At 34.8% G+C, this 25,952-nt stretch overlaps 1 protein-coding gene across 2 annotated transcripts in view; it reads right to left on the bottom strand.

The window, feature by feature from the left end:
* The window catches only part of LOC119067783 (equilibrative nucleoside transporter 1), a 35,131-nt gene extending 9,461 nt beyond the window's left edge, over positions 1-25,670 (bottom strand). Inside the window, exons 1-2 of one of the 2 annotated variants that reach the window (XM_037170922.1) lie at positions 25,472-25,670; positions 1,390-1,481 (exon numbers count right to left, since the gene is read on the bottom strand). In XM_037170922.1, the coding sequence (XP_037026817.1) occupies positions 1,390-1,465 (76 nt within the window). In that variant the 5' untranslated portion in view covers positions 1,466-1,481; positions 25,472-25,670. Of the gene's footprint in view, positions 1-1,389; positions 1,482-14,433; positions 14,665-25,471 lie in introns of those variants that run through there. The other variant, XM_037170921.1, reaches the window with a different exon arrangement.
* Positions 25,671-25,952: the final 282 nt, after the last annotated feature.

Here is a 25,952-nt window from a genome sequence, read left to right as displayed (position 1 = left end):
TCATTGCAGTGAGACTACATACAAAGTTCATATAGAAATTAGACTAAAGCAAAAAATGGAAAAGAATTTTTTTTTTGCTTTATATCCATCAAAAAGTTGTTGCTGAAGTAGAACGTAAATAAGGGTATGACAAGGCAATTTGCACAGATGTATCTTTCTGTTGAACAATTTACGATTTTTTTTACTGCTTTAAAATAATTAGAAAAATGGCAAACTTTTACGACCCATTAAGATACTGAATGAGTAAAAATAGTTTTGATAAGAGGAACTATAGAAATGAGCGCAGTGTTTGTTAATGCCAGCCACACGAATCTCTTTTGTAATAACTTTGGATTACGGACTCTATTATTGCCGTGGGAAAGAAAACAAATTGACCCTACCGTTATCATCAAGGAAATGAAAACGAGAAGTGTTTTGAGGCAGAAGACTTATCGAAAATCATTTTACGAATCGTTTAAACACAAACACCATTTTCAAAACACTTCCATAAATGAAAGAAAATATCTACTGTGTATCACCACCAACAACATTATTATCGATCAGAGGAAGCAATAACAGTGGAGAACAACGTTCTTTCCTTTTGTATCGTTGGGCGCGGTGGATTCTCTTGGGTTATACGACGAAATATTATTTTAAGTTTCAAATTGAATGTGCGGTTCTACAAAGCTCTTCATTCCAGGGCTTATTATTGGGAATTTTTTAAGAATTTTTTAAGAATTTTTGAGAATTTTAGGAATTTTTAAGAATTTTTAGGAATTTTTCAGAATTTTTAGGAATTTTTCAGAATTTTTAGGAATTTTTAGGAATTTTTTAAGAATTTTAAGAATTTTTGAGAAATTTTAGAATTTTTTAAGAATTTTTAGAATTTTGAGAACTGAAATTCCCAATAATCAGCCCTGTCATTCCCAGCCTGGAAATCACCTTGGTTTAATATTTCACTGGATCTTCAAACAGTGCTGTATAAACATTGAAAGGCCAGGCTTTACCTTTACTCACACCACATAGAAACGAATTTCGAAATGTTTCAGCGCACTTCAGTGAATGAGGAGAACATATTTCCGTTATGGTCAACTTCTATTTAAGGAAAACTTTCTCTCAAAATTTAATTCAATTAATGCCTCAATAAACACAATAGTGCCGGCAGAACAACGAACTGACGTTGATTCTTACTCTGTGAACTAAAAGTTCACACACGCCACAAATTAGGCAAATTTCAGAAATGTTTAAGAAGCTTACCATTAGTTTCGTATGTCTTTAACAAATTATTTGGTTGTTCAACGCTCATTTGTTGGTGTATGCACAATTTCATACTGACAAGGTATTTCCTCCTTGCAGCAGTTTTTCTTTAGGTAAAACTAAAACTTATAAAATTATGCAAACGTAACTTACTTGGTGCAATTGTGGGCCCGCCTCCATTTGTACGATTAAGGAGAGTGGCTTCTTCATTTTCGTCATTTCGAACCATGTCGACTAGATTAAAACTGTAATTAAATACGAAATTGGTTATTAGATTTAAATTGTCGGTAAAATGGACATTTTTGAGTTCATTCAAACGCAGAAAGACATAAGGACGTGCGTCACTTTCATTCTTTAAGGGTTTTTATTTGATACACTATTGGCAGTTCGAAACTTTTCATCGCGGTTCTAGTTCCTGTTTTACCTTTAAAAGAAACTATCGTCGAAATTGCATGTAGAAGTTGTCGATACTAGTTTACTGTCCAAATATTTCAGTTTACATCTGAGATTTACATCATCTCGGTAGTTGTCACAAACTACCGGCGAAACATTTAAACGGCTAATCAACAACTTATTTACACATCTTATAAGACCAACCAATCCTATCTCAAGAAAATTTATACAAAATCTGAGTACCTGAGTTAAAACACATCTTTCAATATTCGTAAATCGTAAAATGTTTTCGATATTTGGCGCAATATGACAGCTTAAAAGAAGACATTTTCTACTAAATAGATAAATTATTCCAAGTTACCACAAGATTCGGTAACAATAGGAAATTCTTCCTATTACTCCAATGACTTTGTATAAAATTCGTATCCCCGAAATTTTTAAGGTCACCACTTTGTTGTTTTCTTTTTTCGCCAATACCATACCATAAGCAAAAAAATATCGCAAGTCGGAAACGAACCATCAAGGCTGCTTAAAAGGAATTTGTGAGATTCGTATTTGTATTGTTGCGATTGTTGAGCGTAAGAAAGATCAACATATACCGTGTACACTATGTATATATTATATGTTATACCTGTACAATGAGTACCATGTATGCATACCACTATGACACGCTATCTAGTTTAGATTATATTTCTTATTGTTGAAGTTTACATCACAGTTTGACTTGATTATTCCCTTGACCGAAAGTCATGGGTCTTACGAATGGGTGGCGGGACATTTCGACACCGTCAATATCGTCAGGAACGATATTATCGTTTTTTAGACGATACTATCGTCCAAAAAAACGATATTATCGTCCAAAAAATTTTCATCCAGGACGATAATATCGTCTAAATTGGAAAATTCTAAAATATTGTCTGGACGATAGTATCGTTTTCTCGACGATATTATCGTTCAGAAAACGATACTATCGTTTTCTGGACGATATTACCGTTCTAGAAAATCTAATGGATATTTTCGTTTTCTGTACGATAATATCGTCCAAAACGATAATATCGTCCTGGGCGATATTATCGTTTTCTTAAATGATAATATCGTCCAGCACGATACTATCGTTTAGAAAAACGATAATATCGCCCAGGACGATATTATCGTTTAGTTTTGGGTGGTAATATTGTCCAGGACTTAATTTTACTCAGAGGTGCAGCAAGAACCGAATTCTCTTCCAAAATATCAAAAAACAATTGTCAGAGGAAATCACCTACACATCAGTGTTTAAAAAAGGCGTTTAGTTCGTCCCTAAATAATTCATCTTTTTACGAAATGAATACCAACTTAGATTGTACATAAAAAGCGTTTTAACACGCCGAGCGATCCGGCCCATTGCCCCGGAGCGAAGCGGAGGGCCGCAATGCGAGCCGGGCGCCGGAACGGTGTCGGAACTTAGGAGTTAATTTTTTTTTTCTCGCATCGTCTCATAATTAGTCTGTGTAATTTTTCTATTATAAAATTGAAATTTACGGAACCAAATGAACCAATTTTTAATATATATTTGCCGTCTATAAAAAGGTGTTTATCTACAAGATTTTGTGTTTCGTCTTCAACAACCATCCAGAACGATAATATCGCCCAGGACGATATTATCGTCTAGAATTTTTATTTTAAATAAATTAAAAACGATATTATCGTCCTGGACGATATTATAGTCTCAAATTTAAAAAAATTAATAAATTAAAAACGATATTATCGTCCCAAAAATTATCGACCAGGACGATAATATCGTCCAAAATAACGATAAATTTGTTCAGAAAAAGAAAATAACGATAATATCGTCCAGCGGATATTTTCATCCAGGACGATATTATCGTCAAAAAACGATATTATCGTTTTTTGAACGATAATATCGTTTTTTAGACGATAGTATCATCAAAAAAACGATAGTATCGTCCAAAAAAATGATAGTATCGTCCAAAAAAACGATATTATCGTTTTTTTAAACGATAATATCGTCAAGAAAACGATAATATCGTCCTGAAAATATTTTAAAATTTATAATTTTAGACGATATTATCGTCCTGGATGAAATTTTTTTAGACGATATTATCGTTTTTTAGACGATAGTATCGTCTAAAAAACGATACTATCGTTTTTTGGACGATACTATCATCTAAAAAACGATACTATCGTCCAAAAAACGATACTATCGTTTTTTAGACGATACTATCGTTTTTTAGACGATACTATCGTCTAAAAAACGATAATATCGTTCCTGACGATATTGACCGTGTAGTTATGTCGCCTCACCTTACGAATGATAAACACCCTAAAATGTTTGTCACACAATGTTCACTACTATGATTGAAAATATATGGCCTAAAACCTTAAATACAGAAAATGTTTGTCACACTTTGTTCATTCCTTGTTACCACGATAACTTTGGTAATTCTAAACGGATTTCCAAAAACTCGACGAGGAATTAAATTCCTCAGGTTAAGTTCGAAGATGGGCTATGAAGAACCGATGATCTTAGAGATATTCCAAAAATAATTTTTGTCTCGTCGCTCGGAGTAAGAATCTGCGATTTATTCCGAAAAAACTTGCTGTCTATGCAAGAAAAAAAAATGAACGAGTGTGAACTTTGCGGTTAGAGCGAAGCGAGGGCCGTAATCACACGAGTTGTATACCTTATTCATAAGCAAGTATGGCCAATTTTCAGTAGAACATCGAAAATATTCGACGTTTCATTTGAAACATTCAGCTACGCTGATTTGACAACTTTGTCAAACGAAAATATTCCCTTAGAATTATTTGCTAAAAAAGTCTTATAATCTAGAAAATTTCAACGAGTGTGAACCGTATTCACACGAGTTTAAATTTATTCAAGAGTTTAGCAAGAAATGTGTCGTCATTACAGCGTCTTTTAGCAGACACAGTAATATCGAAGCATGTTTTGTTTGAAAATGTAGAAATAAGCAAGGTTCAGAACCTTGAAAATAAGCTCCCTTCTGAAATTTTATTTTGAATAAAATACAAGGAGCGAACAATTTATGACAAAACAAAACAAAGAGCTACTTTGATCAAGATCAATCCATGATATTTTTGTAACAATTACCAAAATCTATTGAGAAAATATCAGTCAGTCAGTCAAGGGACCTGACCCACCCATAAGATGGGGCCTAGTTATATAGAGCACATTCTCTCATAATATCTTTGCTAAACAACAAATATGATAGCATTTCCTGTAAATATCAAATGTTAGCAAAATATTTCTACTAGACACATAAATTTCCCGAAATCTTCTACAGGACAATTTGTTTCACTGTAAATGTTATAACCGTCCCCATCCCATCCACACATTTAGCATGTGAACAATGCCGTCAGATTCATTTTTAAAGTAGAAGAATTTATGCAATGCTAAACATTTTTTGAAGAGCTACTATAATATCAAATTTTATGAATTTGTGTTTGCAAAGTTTACCCTTCGTGATTGAATACGTAAACATAAAAACATGCTAGTTGTGTAATATGATAATGTCTCGCCGGAGTGCTGTGAGTCAAATTTGATAAAAGAGGAAATTGTAAGATGTTATCAACAACACATTAACTTCGTAAATTCTTGAATTGTTTATCTGGCATTACAATTATTAGATATTCAACTAAAACGACTTTTCACTTTCTGTGTTGCTTTTGTGGTAGCGACAGTCATTCTATGAAAAGTTTTTGTTTTCAAACAAAATACTATTGTCATAAATAGCCGTTCTTCCACACATTTATATTCTCCATCACTTTAAATAAGCGCCCGTTTTTATTTTTGCATCACTGCATATTGGCGGTGGCGGGACATTTCCACACCGTGAATATCGTAAGGAACGATATTATCGTTTTTTTTTTGGACGATAGTATCGTCCAAAAAAACGATATTATCGCCCAAAAAAATTTCATACAGGACGATAATATCGTCTAAATTGAAAAATTCTAAAATATTGTCTGGACGATAGTATCGTTTTATTGTCGATATTATCGTTCAAAAAACGATATTATCGTTTTCTGTACGATAATATCGTTTTCTGTACGATAATATCGTTTTCTGTACGATAATATCGTCCTGGACGATATTATCGTTTTCTTAAACGATAATATCGTCCAGGACGATACTATCGTTTAAAAAACGATAATATCGCTCAGGACGATATTATCGTTTAGTTTTGGGTGGTAATATTGTCCAGGACTCAATTTTACTCAGAGGTGCAGCAAGAACCGAATTCTCTTCCAAAATATCGAAAAACAATTGTCAGAGGAAATCACCTCAACATCAGTGTTTAAAAAAGGCGTTTAGTTCGTCCCTAAATAATTCATCTTTTTACGAAATGAATACCAACTTTGATTGTACATAAAAAGCGTTTTAACACGCTGAGCGATCCGGCCCATTGCCCCGGAGCGAAGCGGAGGGCCGCAATGCGAGTCGGGCGCCGGAACGGTGTCGGAACTTAGGAGTTAATTTTTTTTTCTCGCGTCGTCTCATAATTAGTCTGTGTAATTTTTCTATTATAAAATTTAAATTTACGGCACCAAATGAACCAATTTTTAATATATATTTGCCGTCTATAAAAAGGTGTTTATCTACAAGATTTTGTGTTTCGTCTTCAACAACCATCCAGAACGATAATATCGTCATGGGCGAATTTTTATTAAATAAAATATTAATTTTTATTTTAAATAAATTAAAAACGATATTATCGTCCTGGACTATATTATCGTCTCAAATTTAAAAAAATAAATTAATTAAAAACGATATCGTCCCAAAAATTATCGCCCAGGACGATAATATCGTCCAAAATAATGATAAATTTGTTCAGAAAAAGAAAATAACGATAATATCGTCCAGCGGATATTTTCATCCAGGACGATATTATCGTCAAAAAACCGATATTATCGTCTTTTGAACGATAATATCGTTTTTTAGACGATAGTATCATCAAAAAAACGATAGTATCGTCCAAAAAAACGATATTATCGTTTAAAACGATAATATCGTCCTGAAAATATTTTAAAATTTATAATTTTAGACGATATTATCGTTCTGGATGAAATTTTTTTGGACTATAATATAGTTTTTTAGACGATAGTATCGTCTAAAAAACGATACTATCGTTTTTTGGACGATACTATCGTCTAAAAAACGATACTATCGTCTAAAAAACGATAATATCGTGCCTGACGATATTGACCGTGTAGTTATGTCGCCTCATCCATATTGGCAGATTAAAGCGAAAGAAATTCTCGAGTTAAAGTCGAAAATCAATTATTTATGTTCAATTCACCCTACGATTCACCCATAGAACTCATCAAACAGAATACACAGAAAGAACCGTCTAAAAAAGGCTAATCAAATGAAGCTCTTAAAGTGCGAAGTAAATTAGATTTTAGTTTAATGACATTCGTATGCGCAAGAGAAATTAAGCAACAAACCGACGTATTAGCACTGAAATTGTAAAGATTTTCAAGTTAAAAGGCGTTCAATTTTACGTTTAGCTTCTCCGTTAAAAGGATTTTTATTTGTTGAAAGTATTGCGGGAAAAATGTCAGCCAATACATTGCTGTTATTTGCATAAAAAAAACCTCTAAACCCGTTTTCAGTAAATATTTTTCCTAAAGTCTTACATCATCGCATAAAAAACTTATATATTGGTGAAGAATGACAATAAGTAATTTGCATACTCGTAAAAAACATGTGTTTTCCATGCAAATTGAGGCAGTAAACGCAGAGGTAAAATTGAACTACGCTTCGGGCTTTAGTGCCAGAAGCAGAGATGGATAGGTCTTTGCAATCATGGCCATTTTGAACCTGCCAATATGGCACATATCACTTTATAAAAAATAGCCTGAAATACTATGCCATGTTTGTAATCGCAAAAAAAAACTAGGAGCTTTCAGATGAGGGATGTCGTTTCATGTGTTACCATCAAACATACAGATCCAGTACATCCTTTCGACTCGTATCTAGACATATTATAATATTTATATACGAATACACACAATCGATCGACAGTGTTGATTCGACACTTTCCGATATTTTCGTCAATCAACGTCATAGTCATACTAGGTATGCAACAAAAAACGTAGCTCCAGCTTCCTTATGCGAATAAACAACTTTTTGAATTTTTACGTCCGTATGCATACCAACTCTATAGAATCAGTGTTCTCGTGTGTGGGGTGGGACCATCCATAAAATACGTCTAATCGAAAAAGGATAATTTTTAGCCTTCTCTGCACCCGGTATACACTGAAAATGTGAATATATATACCGAACGTTTTTTTTTTCTCGAATTCACCCGTTTCTTCGTGTAAAGCGTGAAAAGCGCACGTATAAATTGGATTGCCGCAGGCACATGAATAATTTTAAATTTGAATATCCTGGGCAAAGTAGCGTTCGGCGTAAGCACACTGGATGTCTATGTACTTCGAACGTCGGAAAAGGAAATTTGAATAGTGTTAATCAAACTGTACCATCAACAATAATATATATACAAATCCCATTCAATTGAAGTTTTCGAGAAGAAAATATTGAAAAAGTCGTGTCAAAACTTTTGAAAAATTGAAAATGTAAATTGCCAATAACGGAAAGCGAACATCTGTAGGAAAACGTTGTGAACATTGTGTGTAGTTCGATACAGTGTGTGGAAGATTTTTTTTTGTTCTGTACATTGTCCATGGACCACATCAAAATCTCTCGCTAATCTTGCGTTCGTATGTATTCTGTACGTAGATTTATTTACATATTCCATATGAAATGAATATATTTGCGCACGATGTTAAATGAATTTAGAAACACATAGTAATAATCTTATCTAATGTTTTGTGTAATTAAAGCAGACATCAGACAATAGAGTCTTGACACTAACCGTAATGTGTGTTATAATGAGTGTGTTTTTAGCGAATTATAAACAAGTGGCTGGATTGGTGATAAGAAAAATGCAAATTTATGAAAGAATATTTACAACGGATATAATATACTGCCTGGAATAAGTAAATTTGAAATTTGGTTTCTCTATTTACATTTTGTGGGAAAAAATAAACAATTTTTTGATTCACGTAGCGATGGCAGTTGAACGATTTATTCGTTACATATGCAACTAGATGTTCGCTTTGTTTATATATATCTACTCTAGCAGAGTTAATCGATTCGATAACGAACGGAACTCATTAAACATATCGAAATAAAAAAAGTGTTTTGAGCAATTAACGTTCTTCAACTATAAATATATTCATCGGATTTAATGTTTGATTCCGTTCTAGAACTTTTACATTATATCCCATTATATCAGAATATCAGCACATCTGAAACTCTAAAATAGAACATTCATGTAAAGCTGGCGTACAGTTTTGTTTTGGAGATAGATCATTAGCCAAGAAAATATAAAAACAAAAATACACAGGAAAATGTATGTACACAGATCAAAATATGGACCTAGATCTAAATCTTTTTGGGATTAACAGTACGTGACCGAATCTTTTTCAGAATTTGAATTTAATCCCCTCAGGGATTACTTGAATTTATCCCCAAATGAGTAATCCCTAGAGGAATTTAATTTTAATCTTTAACCATTTAAATTCAAAAATGTTTGGTTTCCCGTGGTAGTGGGGATAGTTCGCGGCTAAAATTGGCCTTCCTGCCAATTTCGATCTAGAATTTCTCTATATCTATACTATCTTTGTAATGTTTACATTGATTTAATGATTTATTGAATCTGGTAGTATCTTTACAAACCTTTTAAATCTTTTATCGTAAGGCTAAGGCAGAATAATCCATCGGTAGTCCCATTGCAACATTTTAAGACCAAATTAGTTTCTCTCACAAAACCGTATCTTGCTCGCAAATCGTGTTCGAACTCAATTAACTCAAAAGTGTGATTTCAAGACAATCAAATTATAAACGGAAAATAATAAGCAGTAGTATCATCATTCAATCCCCAATATTATTATTTAGATCTACTTTTAATCCCTGATGGAATTACACTTTTTCAATTTCTGGCGAAGATTAAAAATCTAATCCCGAAAAAATTATTTTTTTTAAGTAATCCCCTCGGACCTAAAAATTCTAATCCCATATTTTTGTCTGTGTAGTGTTCCAGTAAACATTTCTGAACTGTATTCAGAAAAACAATTTAATATTTGCCAGACTTGGCAATCTAAAAATGTCTGACAACCGAAATGTAAATTCGTATCTGTTCTCAGCACAAATTTTGGTGTATTTTACAAGAAAATTTCACGACCTGTGCGATAACTGTTATCGTTATAAGATGCTTTCGGCGCTCTTAAAAACGTCAGTGACTTTTCAATTCCACCATAAGTTTCATGCCTATATGGAACACACACTCCTATCGTTTCTTTTTTGTTTATTTTTTTTTTAAAGATCAACACATAACGTTTTACAGCTAGTAAAACACTTAACGGTTAATAAAAAAAATTGTTTGATCTTCAGGGTCGTAACGGCAAGGCACGTGCAGGTTTAGCCTACCCAATCTCGAAAAACACTAAATTTTCATTTTCCACTTAAAGAAAGTTTCTGGCGGTTCTGAAACTTTTATTATTCCCATCGTATATGACAAACTACTCTCAATTTTGGACATTCTTCTTCAAGGGTCTGAATGACAATTGTTTCCTTTGGTATATTGTTCTTACGTTTTGAGTGAGCGATTTTTTTTTTAAAGTACGCAAAGGGATGCCATTTCTCGATAAAAAAAACTTCTTAAACTTTTCAACATTTTAACCGAAGAATCATGGTAAATACGGTCGTATGGTGGTTGTGTGTTTCAGATTCTTTTTTGTGTTTTATTACTACATAATGTGCCATTGTAAGACCTTGAGGAATAAATTTATTGCTACGTACAATTGAAATAAAAAAGGTGTAGCTCCTCTCTCTCTTTCTGTCTCTATCGCAGGGACTAACGTAAGGATTTTCCCGTGGGTGGGAGTTCGACGAAAAGGCGCAGAAATGACTTACTTAGAGGCGCCAAAAGCAATGATTAAAATAAGTCGAATTTTTCCTAGGGAGATTTGAAACACATTTTTCTTCCACTTCTGAGCCCTTCTTCTGGTGAAAAAGCCCGCGTTTGTTTTGTTGTCATTTAATTTGATTTCCCATTTTGCAGAATAATAACGAATTTCGCTGGCGATACAGCAAAACAATGCTGCATGTGTGATGGGCACAATTCCGGACACTGTGCAGATGGATGAAATTTTTTATTTATAAAATGTTATAATTTGTCAAACATGAATAAACTAATGTAGATTTAAAAAAAAAAAAAAAAAAAATCATGGCCCTACGTTAGTGAAGGGCCGTGACGCAAGTCCGTTCACACTGAAAAATTTGAAAAAAAAAAATTCCGCAGGACTGAGGAACACGAACTTTTTGACTTTTCCCCCTTTGCTCCTACTACCCCCAAAGTATTTTATTCGTAATTCGAGTCCATACGAGTTCAACGAGCTATCACACGCCTCATAAGGTTAAAATTTGGCCGAGATATTAAATTTCAAAACTTGGAAATTTGCAGAAATTTGTATGAAGAAATTCATTTTCATACATTTTGAAATTGATGAATTTTACCAACCTTTGTCACTCTGTCACTTTGTCACTTTGTCACTCTGTTAACCGAAACTTTTGAATTTGCCGGCGGATTTGGCTGAAATTTTCAGGGTATGTTAAGGACGTAATTCTAAGAAACTAATTTGAAGGAATTTTTATAAAAGCTTATAATTTCGGAGTTATGAGCGTGTTAAGCTATTGAGCTATGGAACCTATAACTCGGAAAATATGGCAGATAGAAAGTTCGTTTAAAAGACAAATTTATAGAGTTTCAGATTTCATTCGACACGTGTTTCATGGTTTTCCTAAAAAGTCGTCTATTTGGGAGCTATGAGCGTTTTAAGTGCGAGCTATGTCAGCCATAACTCGGAAAATACTGCGGATAGAAAGTTCGTGTAAAAGACAAAGTTATAGAGTTTTAGATTCTAGTCGATACGTGTTTCATGGTTTTCCTAAAAAGTCTTCTATTTGGGAGCTATGAGCGTTTTAAGTGCGAACTGTGTCATCCATAACTCGGAAAATACGGCAGGTGGAAACTTCGTGTAAAAGACAAAGTTATAGAGTTTTAGATTCTAGTCGATGCGTGTTTCATGGTTTCCCTAAAAAGTCGCTTATTTTGGAGATATGGGCGTTTTAAGTGCGAGCTATGTCAGCCATAACTCGGAAAATACTGCAGATAGAAAGTTCGTTTAAAAGACAAATTGATAGAGTTTCACATTCTATTCGACACGTGTTTCATGGTTTACCTAAAAAGACGTCTATTTGGAAGCTATGAGCGTTTTAAGTGCGAGCTATGTCAGCCATAACTCGGAAAATACAGCAGATTGAAACTTCGTGTAAAAGACAAAGTTATAGAGTTTTAGATTCTAGTCGATGCTTGTTTCATGGTTTCCCTAAAAAGTCGCTTATTTTGGAGATATGGGCGTTTTAAGTGCGAGCTATGTCAGCCATAACTCGGAAAATACAGCAGATGGAAACTTCGTGTAAAAGACAAAGTTATAGAGTTTTAGATTCTAGTCGATGCGTGTTTCATGGTTTCCCTTAAAAGTCGCTTATCTTGGAGATATGGGCGTTTTAAGTGCGAGCTATGTCAGCCATAACTCGGAAAATACAGCAGATGGAAACTTCGTGTAAAAGACAAAGTTATAGAGTTTTAGATTCTAGTCGATGCGTGCTTCATGATTTCCCTAAAAAGTCGCTTATTTTGGAGATATGGGCGTTTTAAGTGCGAGCTATGTCAGCCATAACTCGGAAAATACTGCAGATAGAAAGTTCGTTTAAAAGACAAATTGATAGAGTTTTAGATTCTAGTCGATGCTTGTTTCATGGTTTCCCTAAAAAGTCGCTTATTTGGGAGCTATGAGCGTTTTAAGTGCCTAAAATTTTCGATTTTGGTCAAATTTTCGATATTCGTGAATTTTTCGATTTTAGACTTTTCGATTTTCATCAAATTTTTGAATTCCGTAAAATTTTCGATTTTCGTCAAATGAAAGCTGGAAGGTTGAGATCAAAGAGAAAGTTATACAGTTTTCTAAGAAGAATATTTTCGTTCGTTTAAACTGCATAGTATAATTGTCTATTATCTTCGACCCAATTCTAAAAAATCACAACTTACAAAAGAACTGATATCGGTGTAGGTGACGCTTACAGATTCTACACGCAAAAAGATACACCAGAAAAATTTTAGGAAGAAAATTATAATAAAAAAGTTTGCGTCACAAAAGTGGCAGATGTTGAGGAAGGAAAATTTTTATAATTGTGAAATATATTCCTTTAATGAATGGAATTCAAACGGAAGAAAGCCGAATCATCTGCCACTTTTTGACGCAAACTTTTTTATTATAATTTTCTTCCTAAAATTTTTCTGGTAAGATTTTTGTTGATAAAACTTTCGCGTACTTTGCTCATCAGCTGCCATTTGTGACGCATATCTTTTTGCGTGTAGAATCTGTAAGCGTCACCTACACCGATATCAGTTCTTTTGTAAGTGGATAACAGGACTTGCGTCACACCTCCACTGCAAGTGGTTTTGGGCGATTTGAGATTTACCAATGGCATGCAATTTCTTGATAATTTTGCCATTTGGCAAAACATATATGCAGTAATCATCTGCGAAAAACGTCCTTTCACTATGACTTACGTTACAATCAAATCTGAAGTGAATATGTAATAAAAGGTAGGACTCAGCACGCTTCCTTGTGGGACTACTGCTAGGATATGAGCTAGATATCCTAGATTTCTGACAATTTGGTACAAAGAACGTTTTTGTGGAAATGATTGAACAATTTTAATAAGATAGAAAGGAAACTTTCGAAGGAACATTTTGTGTATTAGACTCTTATGCCACTATCAGATGCTTTCTCTATGTCAAATGTGAACAATCCTGTAGAGTTTTTCTTATTTAGAGCTTGTTGGATATGATTCCCTACTCTGAAAAGTTAATGATTCGTCGAATGACCAGCTCGAAAACCGGCCAACAAACAAAGATGTTGTTGGTTTTAATAAACAGCCGTAATCGATTCAAAATAATTTTTGCAAAGATTCCACAGTTGGTTAGAGTATTTTTTCAACCGTGAAAGTCTGTCGTTCCACCTTTCCTTATTGAAGAATTTAAATTGAGCTTTGATCAATTTGTTCAGATGGTTAATTTTCTTGTCAATGCTGAGGACATGGTTTCGCTGCCACTGTCGATTTTTGTAATTTCTAACTGATATTAACTTTAATATCGTGTTGTCTGGAGTCGGCGAGTGGTCGACAGTCTTGTACACAGGAATGGTGAGGCTGTCAGCCTCTTAATTCTTAATCAAATCATCAATCAACGACTTGGAATTTAAGTGGTACGGAGTTGTCGACCTCCTGATTGTTACGCTAAAACCATCTTGTCACGAACTAAACGAAAACTAAACTAGACTTATCGAAAACTTGGAATAAAATCAAATTCCCACCCCCGATGTTCTTTAGGTTAGTCCCTGCTCTATCGTGAGAAACTTTGTGCCTGAACCTTGTTTTCTAGAATTTGGTCTGGCTCATTTTTACTATAGTCAAAGAAGCATTCCGATAAACATGTAAGTCTTTTTAATAAAAAAAAATATTAGTCACAACTGCACATGCTCTAGAACTGTTTCGACATTTCCGTTCAACAGTCACATCCGAACCGATCAACCGTTTTCAATTTAAAATGTTTCCATTTTAAAGCGGCAATTCCAAAAACCACTTACCCTATAAACAAAGACAAAGTATATCTGTGTTGACCAACAAGCAGAGTAAAGGACATGTGTACGAAAATATAGGAAATCGGAAATTATCATGAAATTTGAAATTTCCTCGAAATCACTTCTACTATGCACATATTCTCAAAATTGAAATTTGAACGCTATTATAAGAAGCTAACAACTAAATTGGTTTGATAATAATAACGTGTGTTCCTCAATGAAATTTCGAATTTGTATGGGACGATACGAAAATGAATAGCCAATAGCGATTGTTCTTTTTGAAATTATTCTTGTATACGTATGTGTGTGCTAATCAATGAGAGGCAATATTCTCTGTCTGAATTTTCAATTAAGATAATAAGAGAGAGATAATGTACTGTTGAATTGATTTATTTTTGGGACAATTTAATCAAATTACATAAATTTTGGGGTGAGCAACAATTGCGTAGAATTGTCAGTGATACTGAATATCACCAGCACATCACTTGTGAACGAACACACACTCGCATAGATTTTTAGCCCCGTACGAAGTACGAAGGGGCTTATAGGATTACGATGCCGTGTGTAATTGATGGAATTCATAGATGACGAATCCGCAATAAAAATTTGGGCCGTCTGTCCGTCTGTCTTTCTGTCCGTCTGTCCGTCACGTCGATATCTTGAGTAAATCAAATCCGATTTCAAAAAAAAAATTTTCCCTGAAAGATAGTCAAAATAGTGAGGCTAAGTTCGAAGATGGGCATATTCGGGTCGGCCCTTCGTGAGTTAGGGCCACCTAAGTGATTTAAGGTCTTTTGGTGATATTTATGGCAAAATAAACGATGGAAATGTAAATGACACGGCAAATGATAGGTATTGTCAATACCAATCCAGGAAAAAAAAGTTTTTTAAAATCGGGTGAGTGGACCGTGAGTTAGGGCCTTAGAAGTGAAAAGCTACTAGGGCCCTATGTGTATTTTACATTGAACTCGAGTAAATTTCATTCGGTTTTCGTAATTTTTGTGTCATTTGGAAGGTAATCAAAGGCCGAATAGAATGTTGTTGAAAAAAAAAAATAAATTTGGGTCCTCGGACTAAGGCCGCTACTAGGGCCCTATGCGTATTTTACATACAACTCGAGTAAATTTCATCCGTTTTTCGTAATTTTTGTTTCATTTGGAAGGTAATCAAAGGCCGAATAGAATGTTGTTGAAAAAAAAAAATTTAATTTGGGTCCTCGGACTGAGGTCGATACTAGGGCCCTATGTGTATTTTACATACAACTCGAGTAAATTTCATCCGTTTTTCGTAATTTTTGTTTCATTTGGAAGGTAATCAAAGGCCGAATAGAATGTAGTTGAAAAAAATTTTAAATTTGGGTCCTCGGACTGAGGCCGCTACTAGGCCCTTCAAAAAAATAAAATTTTAGGGCGATTTGAAATTTTTGTTTCATTTGAAAGGAACGTCGTACGGGTCTTCGTAATTGCGCTATGCGCCATTTGTAATAAGGCTCGGAACGGGTCAGGTTCGGTCAGACCGGAACCCGAACTTGATTTAATCCGAACCTGAAAAATTATTTCGGGTTCAACCCGAACTTGACCCGAACTTGAATTTTCGATTTCGGGTTCAACCCGAACCTGATCTGAACCTGAAATTGTTCAACCCGCATTTGACCTGAACCTGAATTTTCAATTTCGAGTTCGACCCGAACCAGAACTGAACCCGAAATTTTGAATTTAATCAGGTCGGGTTCGGGTAACCCGAAATTTTTGACTTTTTTTAGTGTAATAAACGCTCAAAATTTCGGGTTACCCGAACCCGACCTGATTAAATTCAAAATTTCGGGTTCAGTTCTGGTTCGGGTCGAACTCGAAATTGACAATTCAGGTTCAGGTCAAATTCGGGTTGAACAATTTCGGGTTCAGGTCAGGTTCGGGTTAAACCCGAAATCGAAAATTCAAGTTCGAGTCAAGTTCGGGTTGAACCCGAAATAATTTTTCAGGTTCGGGTCGTGAATCCAGTTCAGGTCAACCTGAACTAAAACAGGCCAACCCGAACCCGTTCCGAGCCTTAATTTGTAAGATGTACATAATAATTTTACTTTAACTACATTAACCGGCGCAATAGGCTTACGGTCAAAGTAGGGTGACAGACGCACTAGGGTCACGTACGCAATAGATATACGGGTTTGTACGGGGCTCAGTCGCAGCAAACGCTCCGACTGTTCTGATGGCTCGTTAAATTTATATTATATTTAGACGGGATAATGTGTCACTGAGGTCTAAAAAAGGTTAAAACCATCGGCGACACAGTAAAATGATACATTCAAAAATTTATTAACAAATAATCTCGATAAGCATGTACCTAGTACAACCACGTCGAGTCAAGGTTTATTTTAATGACTCTATCACTCTATGACTTTTATTTTTGAGCTTCTACGTTATCACAGGGGTTACGCTCGTGAACTATTGTACCATTTTGTTTCAAGTTCAAAAAAAAGCGACTTCAACCAATTAATGATGCCGAGCTACAACATTCATGTTCCAAACAAAAAATTGCAGACCAATTGTCTGAGACCATGACTGAGTACAGACTATTGTATTTATATCGAAAATGTACCATAACAATCCCAGTCATTTAAATAGTCGCAAAATAAATAAGTTAGCGACACACAGTAGGTCAAATAAATCATTATTGCAATCACCACTTTAGCGGTAATACCCGATATATACACGACACCACATGTATATTTTGTTGTACATCGTTTACCAAGTGATTTAAATTAAGTAATTCTATTATTGTATTGATGTCAAATGAATCAAATCATATTATAAATCAGATTTACACACTTTGAGCGAGATATACTAACTTGTTTCTATGAAACTCGATTGAATCGTTTCAAACACTAACAAAACTTCATTCATAAAATTGTCATAACGCAGATACATAATACATTTCGTCGCATTGTTGTTCCGTTGCCAGTTTGATATTATTTATTTGACTGAAACATATCTTTGTGTAGGACGATGAACATGTGAAAATGATGAAAACTTTCTATTCGAAAGAGATACCGGAAATTCCCTCTTCAAGGGTATAAATTTGAATTAAAATTGTGAACTAGCTTTATCTACGACCCATCCGAAACTTATTTTCATAAAAATATTTTCAAAAATGTTCGCTCCAGAAGCTGATAATATTTACGATGCTCGGAAGAATTTTGTGATGTTTAACAATAGACTGTTATGATCAGAGCGAGAAAACCGAAGATTAGTTATTATAACTTGCCTTGGGGTACTTGTCAAAGTATTTGCTTCTCTTTCGTGGTACGTTGAGAGCGAGAGGACATAAGACCAGTTTATTTTGACTTGCCTTGGGGTACTTGTCAAAATATCTTCTTCTCTTTCATCATAACACTCTATATCAGTTTTGAAACTATCCCAGATGTCGCTATTGTTCGTTTCCGAAGGAACTCCGAATTTTCGGAAAGGAAGAATTTGGTTAATTGGCATTATGAGGAGCAGTTTACAGACTGGGATAGGCTCAAAACTGAAAAGCTTAAAATTTGAAAACTGAAGAAGAAGAGAAAACTAATGAAAGCAAAAGTTATGCGTATGTTGGCTCCTCACTAACTAGTACTAACTACTATTGTTATCGGTTTAGTACCTTATCTAAGTAAATACATTTTTAGAAACTATGCAGACATAAGAAGTCATTGAACACGCTTCTTGACACTATATTTATAGCATGAAAGACAACTTTGAAAACGATGTGGAATGACTACAACAGTAGAACAATAATACAAACAGACCAATTGAACCCCTACTCATTAATTATAGAATCTAAGTGTTGATTTCCACTTACGAAAAAAGCACTCCGTTTTTTCTTTAAACAACTAGGTCCCACCTTTTGGGCGGGTCAGGTCCCTTGACTGACAATTTTTTCAATATATTTTTGACCATTTTCATTGTTGAACTTCCGAAGCATCACTGATACAAATGCCTACATTTAATATATCGATTACTCTAAACATGACAACGAAATTTGACAGAAAAAGTTCTTCAAATAAACCTTCGAAGACCGAATGATCTTTGAGTTCTCATTTTTCTTATAAATTTGCAGCAAGATTTTCAATCAACCACAAATCGTAAATAAAATGCGACTCGTGTGAATTACGGCCCTCGCTTCGCTCTGGCCGTAAACTTCCCACTCGTATGAGTTATCTATTATTCTGTTTGATTGCCATTTTGTCAAATTTAATCAGAGCAGATGCGAAGTTTTACAAATGTTGAACGATGAGAGGACTTTTTCACTTTCGTAAAAAATTAAAAAAAAACCGATAGATGTTCTTCTCTTACAGTTTTGTACAAAAAGGAAGTCCCCCGGTATTTTACAAAACCGTCACTCGTGAATAAAATGTGGATGGTAATAAACGACCGATAAATTAATTAATTTTTTTTTTCGTTTCTTCACTTTTGTCGATTAAGAAAACGACAAAAGTGAAGAATTGACAAAACGTCTTTAAGTTACATTTTGTAAAAGGATGAATTCCCTAGGAACGAACAGAACGCCTTCTCATTACATTTTGTAGAAGGATGAATTCCCTTGGAACGAACAAAACGCCTTCTCGTTACATTTTGTAAAAGGATGAATTCGCTAGGAACGACCCGCCTTTGCTTTATATTTCCAAAATCGACAAAGAGTGAAGCAGTCCCGCTTTTAGGTTTTGGCTTTTGGTTTTTATCTTCTGCTTCACTTCGGGCGCAACGGGCATTTGCGGCACTGGAAAGACATTTTTTTTTACTTTTTACTGATTTACTGAACGGTAAAATTGAATTTTTCTATTGGTCGAATATAATATCCCATAAAATTATTACGACTCGTGAGAATTACGGCCCTCGCTTCGCTCTGGCCGCAAACTTCACACTCGTATGGGAGTTGTAACATATTTTGTTTGATTGTTGGAATAATGAATTTAAAAAAAATATTCAGAAATTTGTTGAGAATGACTTATATCTTATATTGCCTACAAAGAATGATGGTTACATTTAGCGTTTTTCATAAAATTTCCTACACTTTTCAATCATAGTGTGCTCATGACATTTTTCTGCCGTAAGACCTTGAGTAAAAAAAACATCTTTCTTTGGTAGTAGACGCATTAAATTTGTTAGTCAACTATCAAATTTGATAGTCAACTATCAAGTTGTTAGTCAACTATCAAGTTGTTAGTCAACTATCAAGTTGATAGTCAAATATCAAATTTGATAGTCAAATATCAAATTTGATAGTCAACTATCAAATTGTTAGCAGTTCACTAACAAGAGATGTTTACCGGTTAGAGGCTGTGCATGTAGTGCCGAAATTTTTCTTTCTACTTGTTTCATGCACATTATCGAAAACATACTAATACGATTTACACACACTACGCAACAAAATCAAAGTAATCTTTTTCGATTGAGGCTATAATCAACAGTGTAAAATCCTGTTTTTCTGGGACAGCTTCCAGATCCTTCGTCCCACATAGCCCATCTTCGAACTTAGCCTCGGTATTTTACTTCCACAAATTTAAAAAAAATATTCAGCCAAATTGGTTGAAAATTACTCAAGTTATCGTGCCCTCAACGATTTTTTGTTACCCACATTTAACGTTTTTCATAGCATTTCATACATTTTCAATCACAGTGAACCTTTTTGTTACCCACATTTTTCGGTATTTTCTGGTGTAAGACCCTGACTTTCAGTCAAGGGAATAAAAAAGAGGTGTGGTTTAGCTAAACGGAGGGAGAACGGAATGGCATTTTTTTGTAAGTGGAAATCATGTCTAAAGCTTAAAGAAAACCTCAGTTAAATTAACGAACATTATAACAATGTACCATTAATGGCTACTCCGACTGGCACATGGAAACTTTTGGCAACAATGGTTTAAACTCATTATGTAACTAAATAGTTTGGTCCAGTCTCTCTCGACAAGTTATTTTTGTTCTCTAATTGACTCCGAAATGAATAAAGTTTTTTTTTTCAATCTCTTAAAGTGATCATTACTCATTTTTCTTAGAGGGCAGAGTGCAGCTGATGAAATTGATACAGAAGCCGATGTTCAAATGTGATTTCCGAATAACTGTACATTGTATAGTGTTTAATAAAAATGATTTACATTTCATTTCCAGCGTCAACACGTCTTATAATGTATTAGATTGTAATTGATGGTACACACAACCTCCGCCAATTATTTGGCGGCTTTTCAAATTATGGGGGTCTAATCAATTCAACCCGCATTCGTGTTACAACGAAGTTAGAGTACTTTTTTGTTTAGAATTATACAGTTAATGTCCATCCAATTTGTTTATAGTTTTGCTCCAGCTGGTCCATTCATACCGACACATCGTTTATATGTTTTTAAACGGGTTGCATAGTGACAAGCACGCGCATGGTTACCTTAAAACCACTATATAAGAATTAAGCAAGCATAAACAATGGAGTTGTATGAGTGGATCTGTAGGTAAAAAATCGGTTGACATTAACTGTATATCAATTGTGGATCAGTTTGGTGCCATCACTTTCTTTCAAGTTTGTATTTTTGCCAGTTTGGTCACCTAATTCTGTAAATTATTTTGATCTCATGATACCTAGATGTATCAATTCAAAAACAAATCAAATGATGGTTCTCCAAACTACACTGATCGACAATGATCACATCATATCATCACTCGTAATATTGTTTTGTGAATTTCGATAACATCTGTCAAGGTGCTGCCATTAACTAGATTTGTTTCGGTCTTTCATCCGAAGAGATAGCAAAACTGATCGATGAGTTCAAATGATTTCATATAGCTGACATATTCAATTGAATTCAGGAAGATAATGGTGTAGCTTTGTAGATCAGAAGTAGTAGATCAAATCTCCTGGCAGAAATGAAAATTGAAATGAGATGAAACTCCGACAATTGATCAAAATAATACTTTGCTTCATGAGAAACGATTGTGGACATTTCCGTTTAAACTCGAGCAGTCGACGGATTCAGATTAGGTTTGAAATACGGGAGGACATCATATTCCAAGATGGAAGCGAGGATCGAATTGTAAAGTGCATAAAACAGTCGGAACTGATTTTTCACCTCACTGATAATTTTATTGGTCCAATTTTATTGTACTCTCACACATCAGCACTGCTGATACAGCAGGCATACCTCTCTGTATTTTAATTTTATGGAACTAAACTTTGTTCATTCAACATGGAGAACCATTGTGAATTCCATGCACAAACTTATGTTAGTACCTAGTTTGGGTGATTCCTAACAACATGCGTCATTCTAAGATACCGTGTGTTGTTCAAATACTACAAATGGTGTTTATTTAAACCGCTGGTGACTGAATCAATTAAGCGCGCCGTTCAAGTTGAACAAATTTTACGTGATGATAAAACAACTAAAGATGTTACAATGTCGTAAATTAACGAAAACCTTTTTTTTAAGAAAAAAAAACAAGGCATCAGAACAGTCGGAGCGTTTGCTGCGACTTAGCCCCGTACAACCCGTAATCCTATTTCGTCCGCAACCATAATACGTCCGTAGCCCTAATAAGCCCGGAACCCTAATACGTCTACAACCCTCTAATGCGTCTGTTACCAAAATGCAAGTCAAGTTGGGCATTGTCAAATTTACTGAAAGTGTTCATTTTTAAAATTGCGCATAGCGCAATTACGAAAGCCCGTACGAAGTACCTTTCAAATAAAACCAACAATTTACGACATTATTTTAGAATTTTTTGCCAACTTTCCATTGGGTATTCAATTACCTCTCAAATGAAACAAAAACTAGCAAAATCGGTTGAGATTTATTCGATTTATGTGCAAAAAGCACTTAGGGCCGAGTAGCGGCCTTAGTGCAAGGGCCCAAATTTGAAACTTTTTTTGCCATCATTCTATTCGGCATTCAATTATCTCTCAAATGAAACAAAAACTAGCAAAATCGGATGAGATTTACTCGATTGATGTGCAAAAAGCACTTAGGGCCGAGTAGCGGCCTTAGTGCAAGGGCCCAAATTTGAAATTTTTTTTGCCATCATTCTATTCGGCATTCAATTATCTCTCAAATGAAACAAAAACTAGCAAAATCGGATGAGATTTACTCGATTTATGTGCAAAAAACACTTAGGGCCGAGTAGCGGCCTTAGTGCAAGGGCCCAAATTTGAAATTTTTTTGCCATCATTCTATTCGGCATTCAATTATCTCAGAAATGAAACAAAAACTAGCAAAATCGGATGAGATTTACTCGATTGATGTGCAAAAAGCACTTAGGGCCGAGTAGCGGCCTTAGTGCAAGGGCCCAAATTTGAAATTTTTTTTGCCATCATTCTATTCGGCATTCAATTATCTCTCAAATGAAACAAAAACTAGCAAAATCGGATGAGATTTACTCGATTTATGTGCAAAAAACACTTAGGGCCGAGTAGCGGCCTTAGTGCAAGGGCCCAAATTTGAAATTTTTTTGCCATCATTCTATTCGGCATTCAATTATCTCAGAAATGAAACAAAAACTAGCAAATCGGATGAGATTTACTCGATTTATGTGCAAAAAGCACTTAGGGCCGAGTAGCGGCCTTAGTGCAAGGGCCCAAATTTGAAAATTTTTTGCCATCATTCTATTCGGCATTCAATTATCTCAGAAATGAAACAAAAACTAGCAAAATCGGATGAGATTTACTCGATTTATGTGCAAAAAACACTTAGGGCCGAGTAGCGGCCTTAGTGCAAGGGCCCAAATTTGAAAATTTTTTTGCCATCATTCTATTCGGCATTCAATTATCTCAGAAATGAAACAAAAACTAGCAAAATCGGATGAGATTTACTCGATTTATGTGCAAAAAACACTTAGGGCCGAGTAGCGGCCTTAGTGCAAGGGCCCAAATTTGAAATTTTTTTGCCATCATTCTATTCGGCATTCAATTATCTCTCAAATGAAACAAAAACTAGCAAAATCGGATGAGATTTACTCGATTTATGTGCAAAAAACACTTAGGGCCGAGTAGCGGCCTTAGTGCGAGGGCCCAAATTTGAAAATTTTTTGCCATCATTCTATTCGGCATTCAATTATCTCAGAAATGAAACAAAAACTAGCAAAATCGGATGAGATTTACTCGATTTATGTGCAAAAAGTACTTAGGGCCGAGTAGCGGCCTTAGTGCAAGGGCCCAAATGTGAAACTTTTTTTGCCATAATTCTATTCAGCATTCAATTATCTCTCAAATGAAACAAAAACTAGCAAAATCGGATGAGATTTACTCGATTTATGTGCAAAAAGCACTTAGGGCCGAGTAGCGGCCTTAGTGCAAGGGCCCAAATGTGAAACTTTTTTTGCCATAATTCTATTCAGCATTCAATTATCTCTCAAATGAAACAAAAACTAGCAAAATCGGATGAGATTTATTCGATTTATGTGCAAAAAATACTTAGGGCCGAGTACCGGCCTTAGTCAAAGGGCCCAAATTTGAAACTTTTTTTGCCGTCATTCTATTCGGTATTCAATTATCTCTCAAATGAAACAAAAACTAGCAAAATCGGATGAGATTTACTCGATTTATGTGCAAAAAACACTTAGGGCCGAGTAACGACCTTTGAGCCCTCCCAACAAGCCCACGTTGCATCTTACCCAAAAACAATGTTCAGCAACTTTGTTCTACTCGTCAATACCTTTCATTTGATATATCACAAGCAGCTATTGCGTGCGTATTTCGGTAGATATCGTCGAAAGACTGAAAAACACCTATAGGGCCCTAGCTCTGGAGGGGCCGACCCTGCCATGCCCATTTTCGAACTTGACCTTACTTTTGTCGATACCAATCGGGGAAAAAAAGAATTTTGAAAAAAGGTTGTGATTTACTCAAGCTAGAGGGATCACGGACGGACGGATGGACGGACATTTTTTTTATTGCGGATTCGTCATCTATGAACATAACCAAATGCTTTGCCCTTACTGTCTGCTTCCAATTCGACGTGTTACAAACGGCATATTAATCTTATAAGCCCCCAGTACTTCGTACGGGGCTAAAAAGCAAAATAGAATTGGGGTATTTATTTAAAGCCGACAGAGAGAACTAACAACATTCCGGTCGTCATCATAAGAACTAATATACTGAGAGTTTGTTAAACTTTTCTACCAACAAAATTCTCGATGTGTACCACTCTCGTCCAACAATTTGTTGGTGTGTAGTTGTGGAAAAAAAAATAATTTAAAATTAGACTATTGAAAATTCGTCAAATAACTTCTTGAACACTACCGTATGCTAACCACGTGCCAAAAGATATTTTAATTTAATTGAATAAAACCGAACCATGTGCTTTTCCGTATTACAAAACAGCTGAAGTTATGAAATTTTTTTCCAGCAAATAATCAATAGTTTTACGCACGCAAATAATACTTGACTTTTATTTTAAAGAGATAACAACACCTTTAAAAGTGAACGTAAACAAAATCTTAGCGATGTATGTAATATGTTCCTTATCAGAAGAAGAAGAAAAATTTTATTTTCTGGACAAATGTGTAAGCAACTTGGTATGCAGCTGCATACAGCAATTGGGCATATCATTAATATTTATGTCCTTATCGTACATGTAGTTCCGTTTAAAGTTCCATTATTTATCCGAAAAGAATGTGATTTATACTCAATGCTTTCGAACATATGGTATATTGAATCAAAAATATTTTCCCAAAATGATCCATTTGTATGATAAGTAGACTCCTTTTTTTCGTATCCTTGTATCCTTTCTATCTCGTTTATGTGTATTCCATATTATGTACCGTCCAATCAATAGTCAATACATAATTTATACGAATGTTTCAACTGTTCGCACTAAATAAATGGACAACAGAACGTAAACTTCATACGAAATTCGGGATTTTATTTTCACTTCAGTTAACCATATTCTACTACGGTGCGGAAACTAATAAAAAGTTTAACATAAAACGCACCGAGCATAATAAATATTACACTTCATGTTACACGAAAATACCGCATTTTGTATTATTTGTATAACCAAACACACAACCGTTCATAAATTGAATTCCATTACCTTAATGCACCTTTCGGAAGTACGGATTATCCAATATGTAAAATAATAATAACACAACAACACTGATTACAAAATAAATTTGATTTAGATTCGGCCGATCTATACAAATTCAAACATTTTCTGAAATGAAAGTTGAAATCTAATCGCAGAGAGTATAATTTTACCTATCTATTCACCACTCACATACACAACAAACTGATACTTCTTACGACGCGTTTACAATCACTATTCTCGAGTCGAATTTTGTTTTCTTTTTCTAATACGAGTATTTGTGCCACAACGAGAACGCACACATAGAGTGTGACTCCTTGAGTGATGGTTGGATTAGCGGTAACGAGTAATTTCGCGCCGCGAGATTACACATATTATAGTGGAATTTCGCGCCCATACATTTTTCAATGGCTAACTTGATTTAGAGAATTTTTACGAGTACCTGGCGATAAATTGGCGGTAGATTCAATTGAGTATCAGGCACATAAAT

The sequence above is a fragment of the Bradysia coprophila genome, assembly GCF_014529535.1.
Source record: "Bradysia coprophila strain Holo2 chromosome X unlocalized genomic scaffold, BU_Bcop_v1 contig_128, whole genome shotgun sequence".
NCBI classification, from domain to species: domain Eukaryota; kingdom Metazoa; phylum Arthropoda; class Insecta; order Diptera; family Sciaridae; genus Bradysia; species Bradysia coprophila.
The sequence above is the reverse complement of the archived record's forward strand: the minus strand, read 5'-3'. Positions and strand labels throughout refer to the sequence as shown.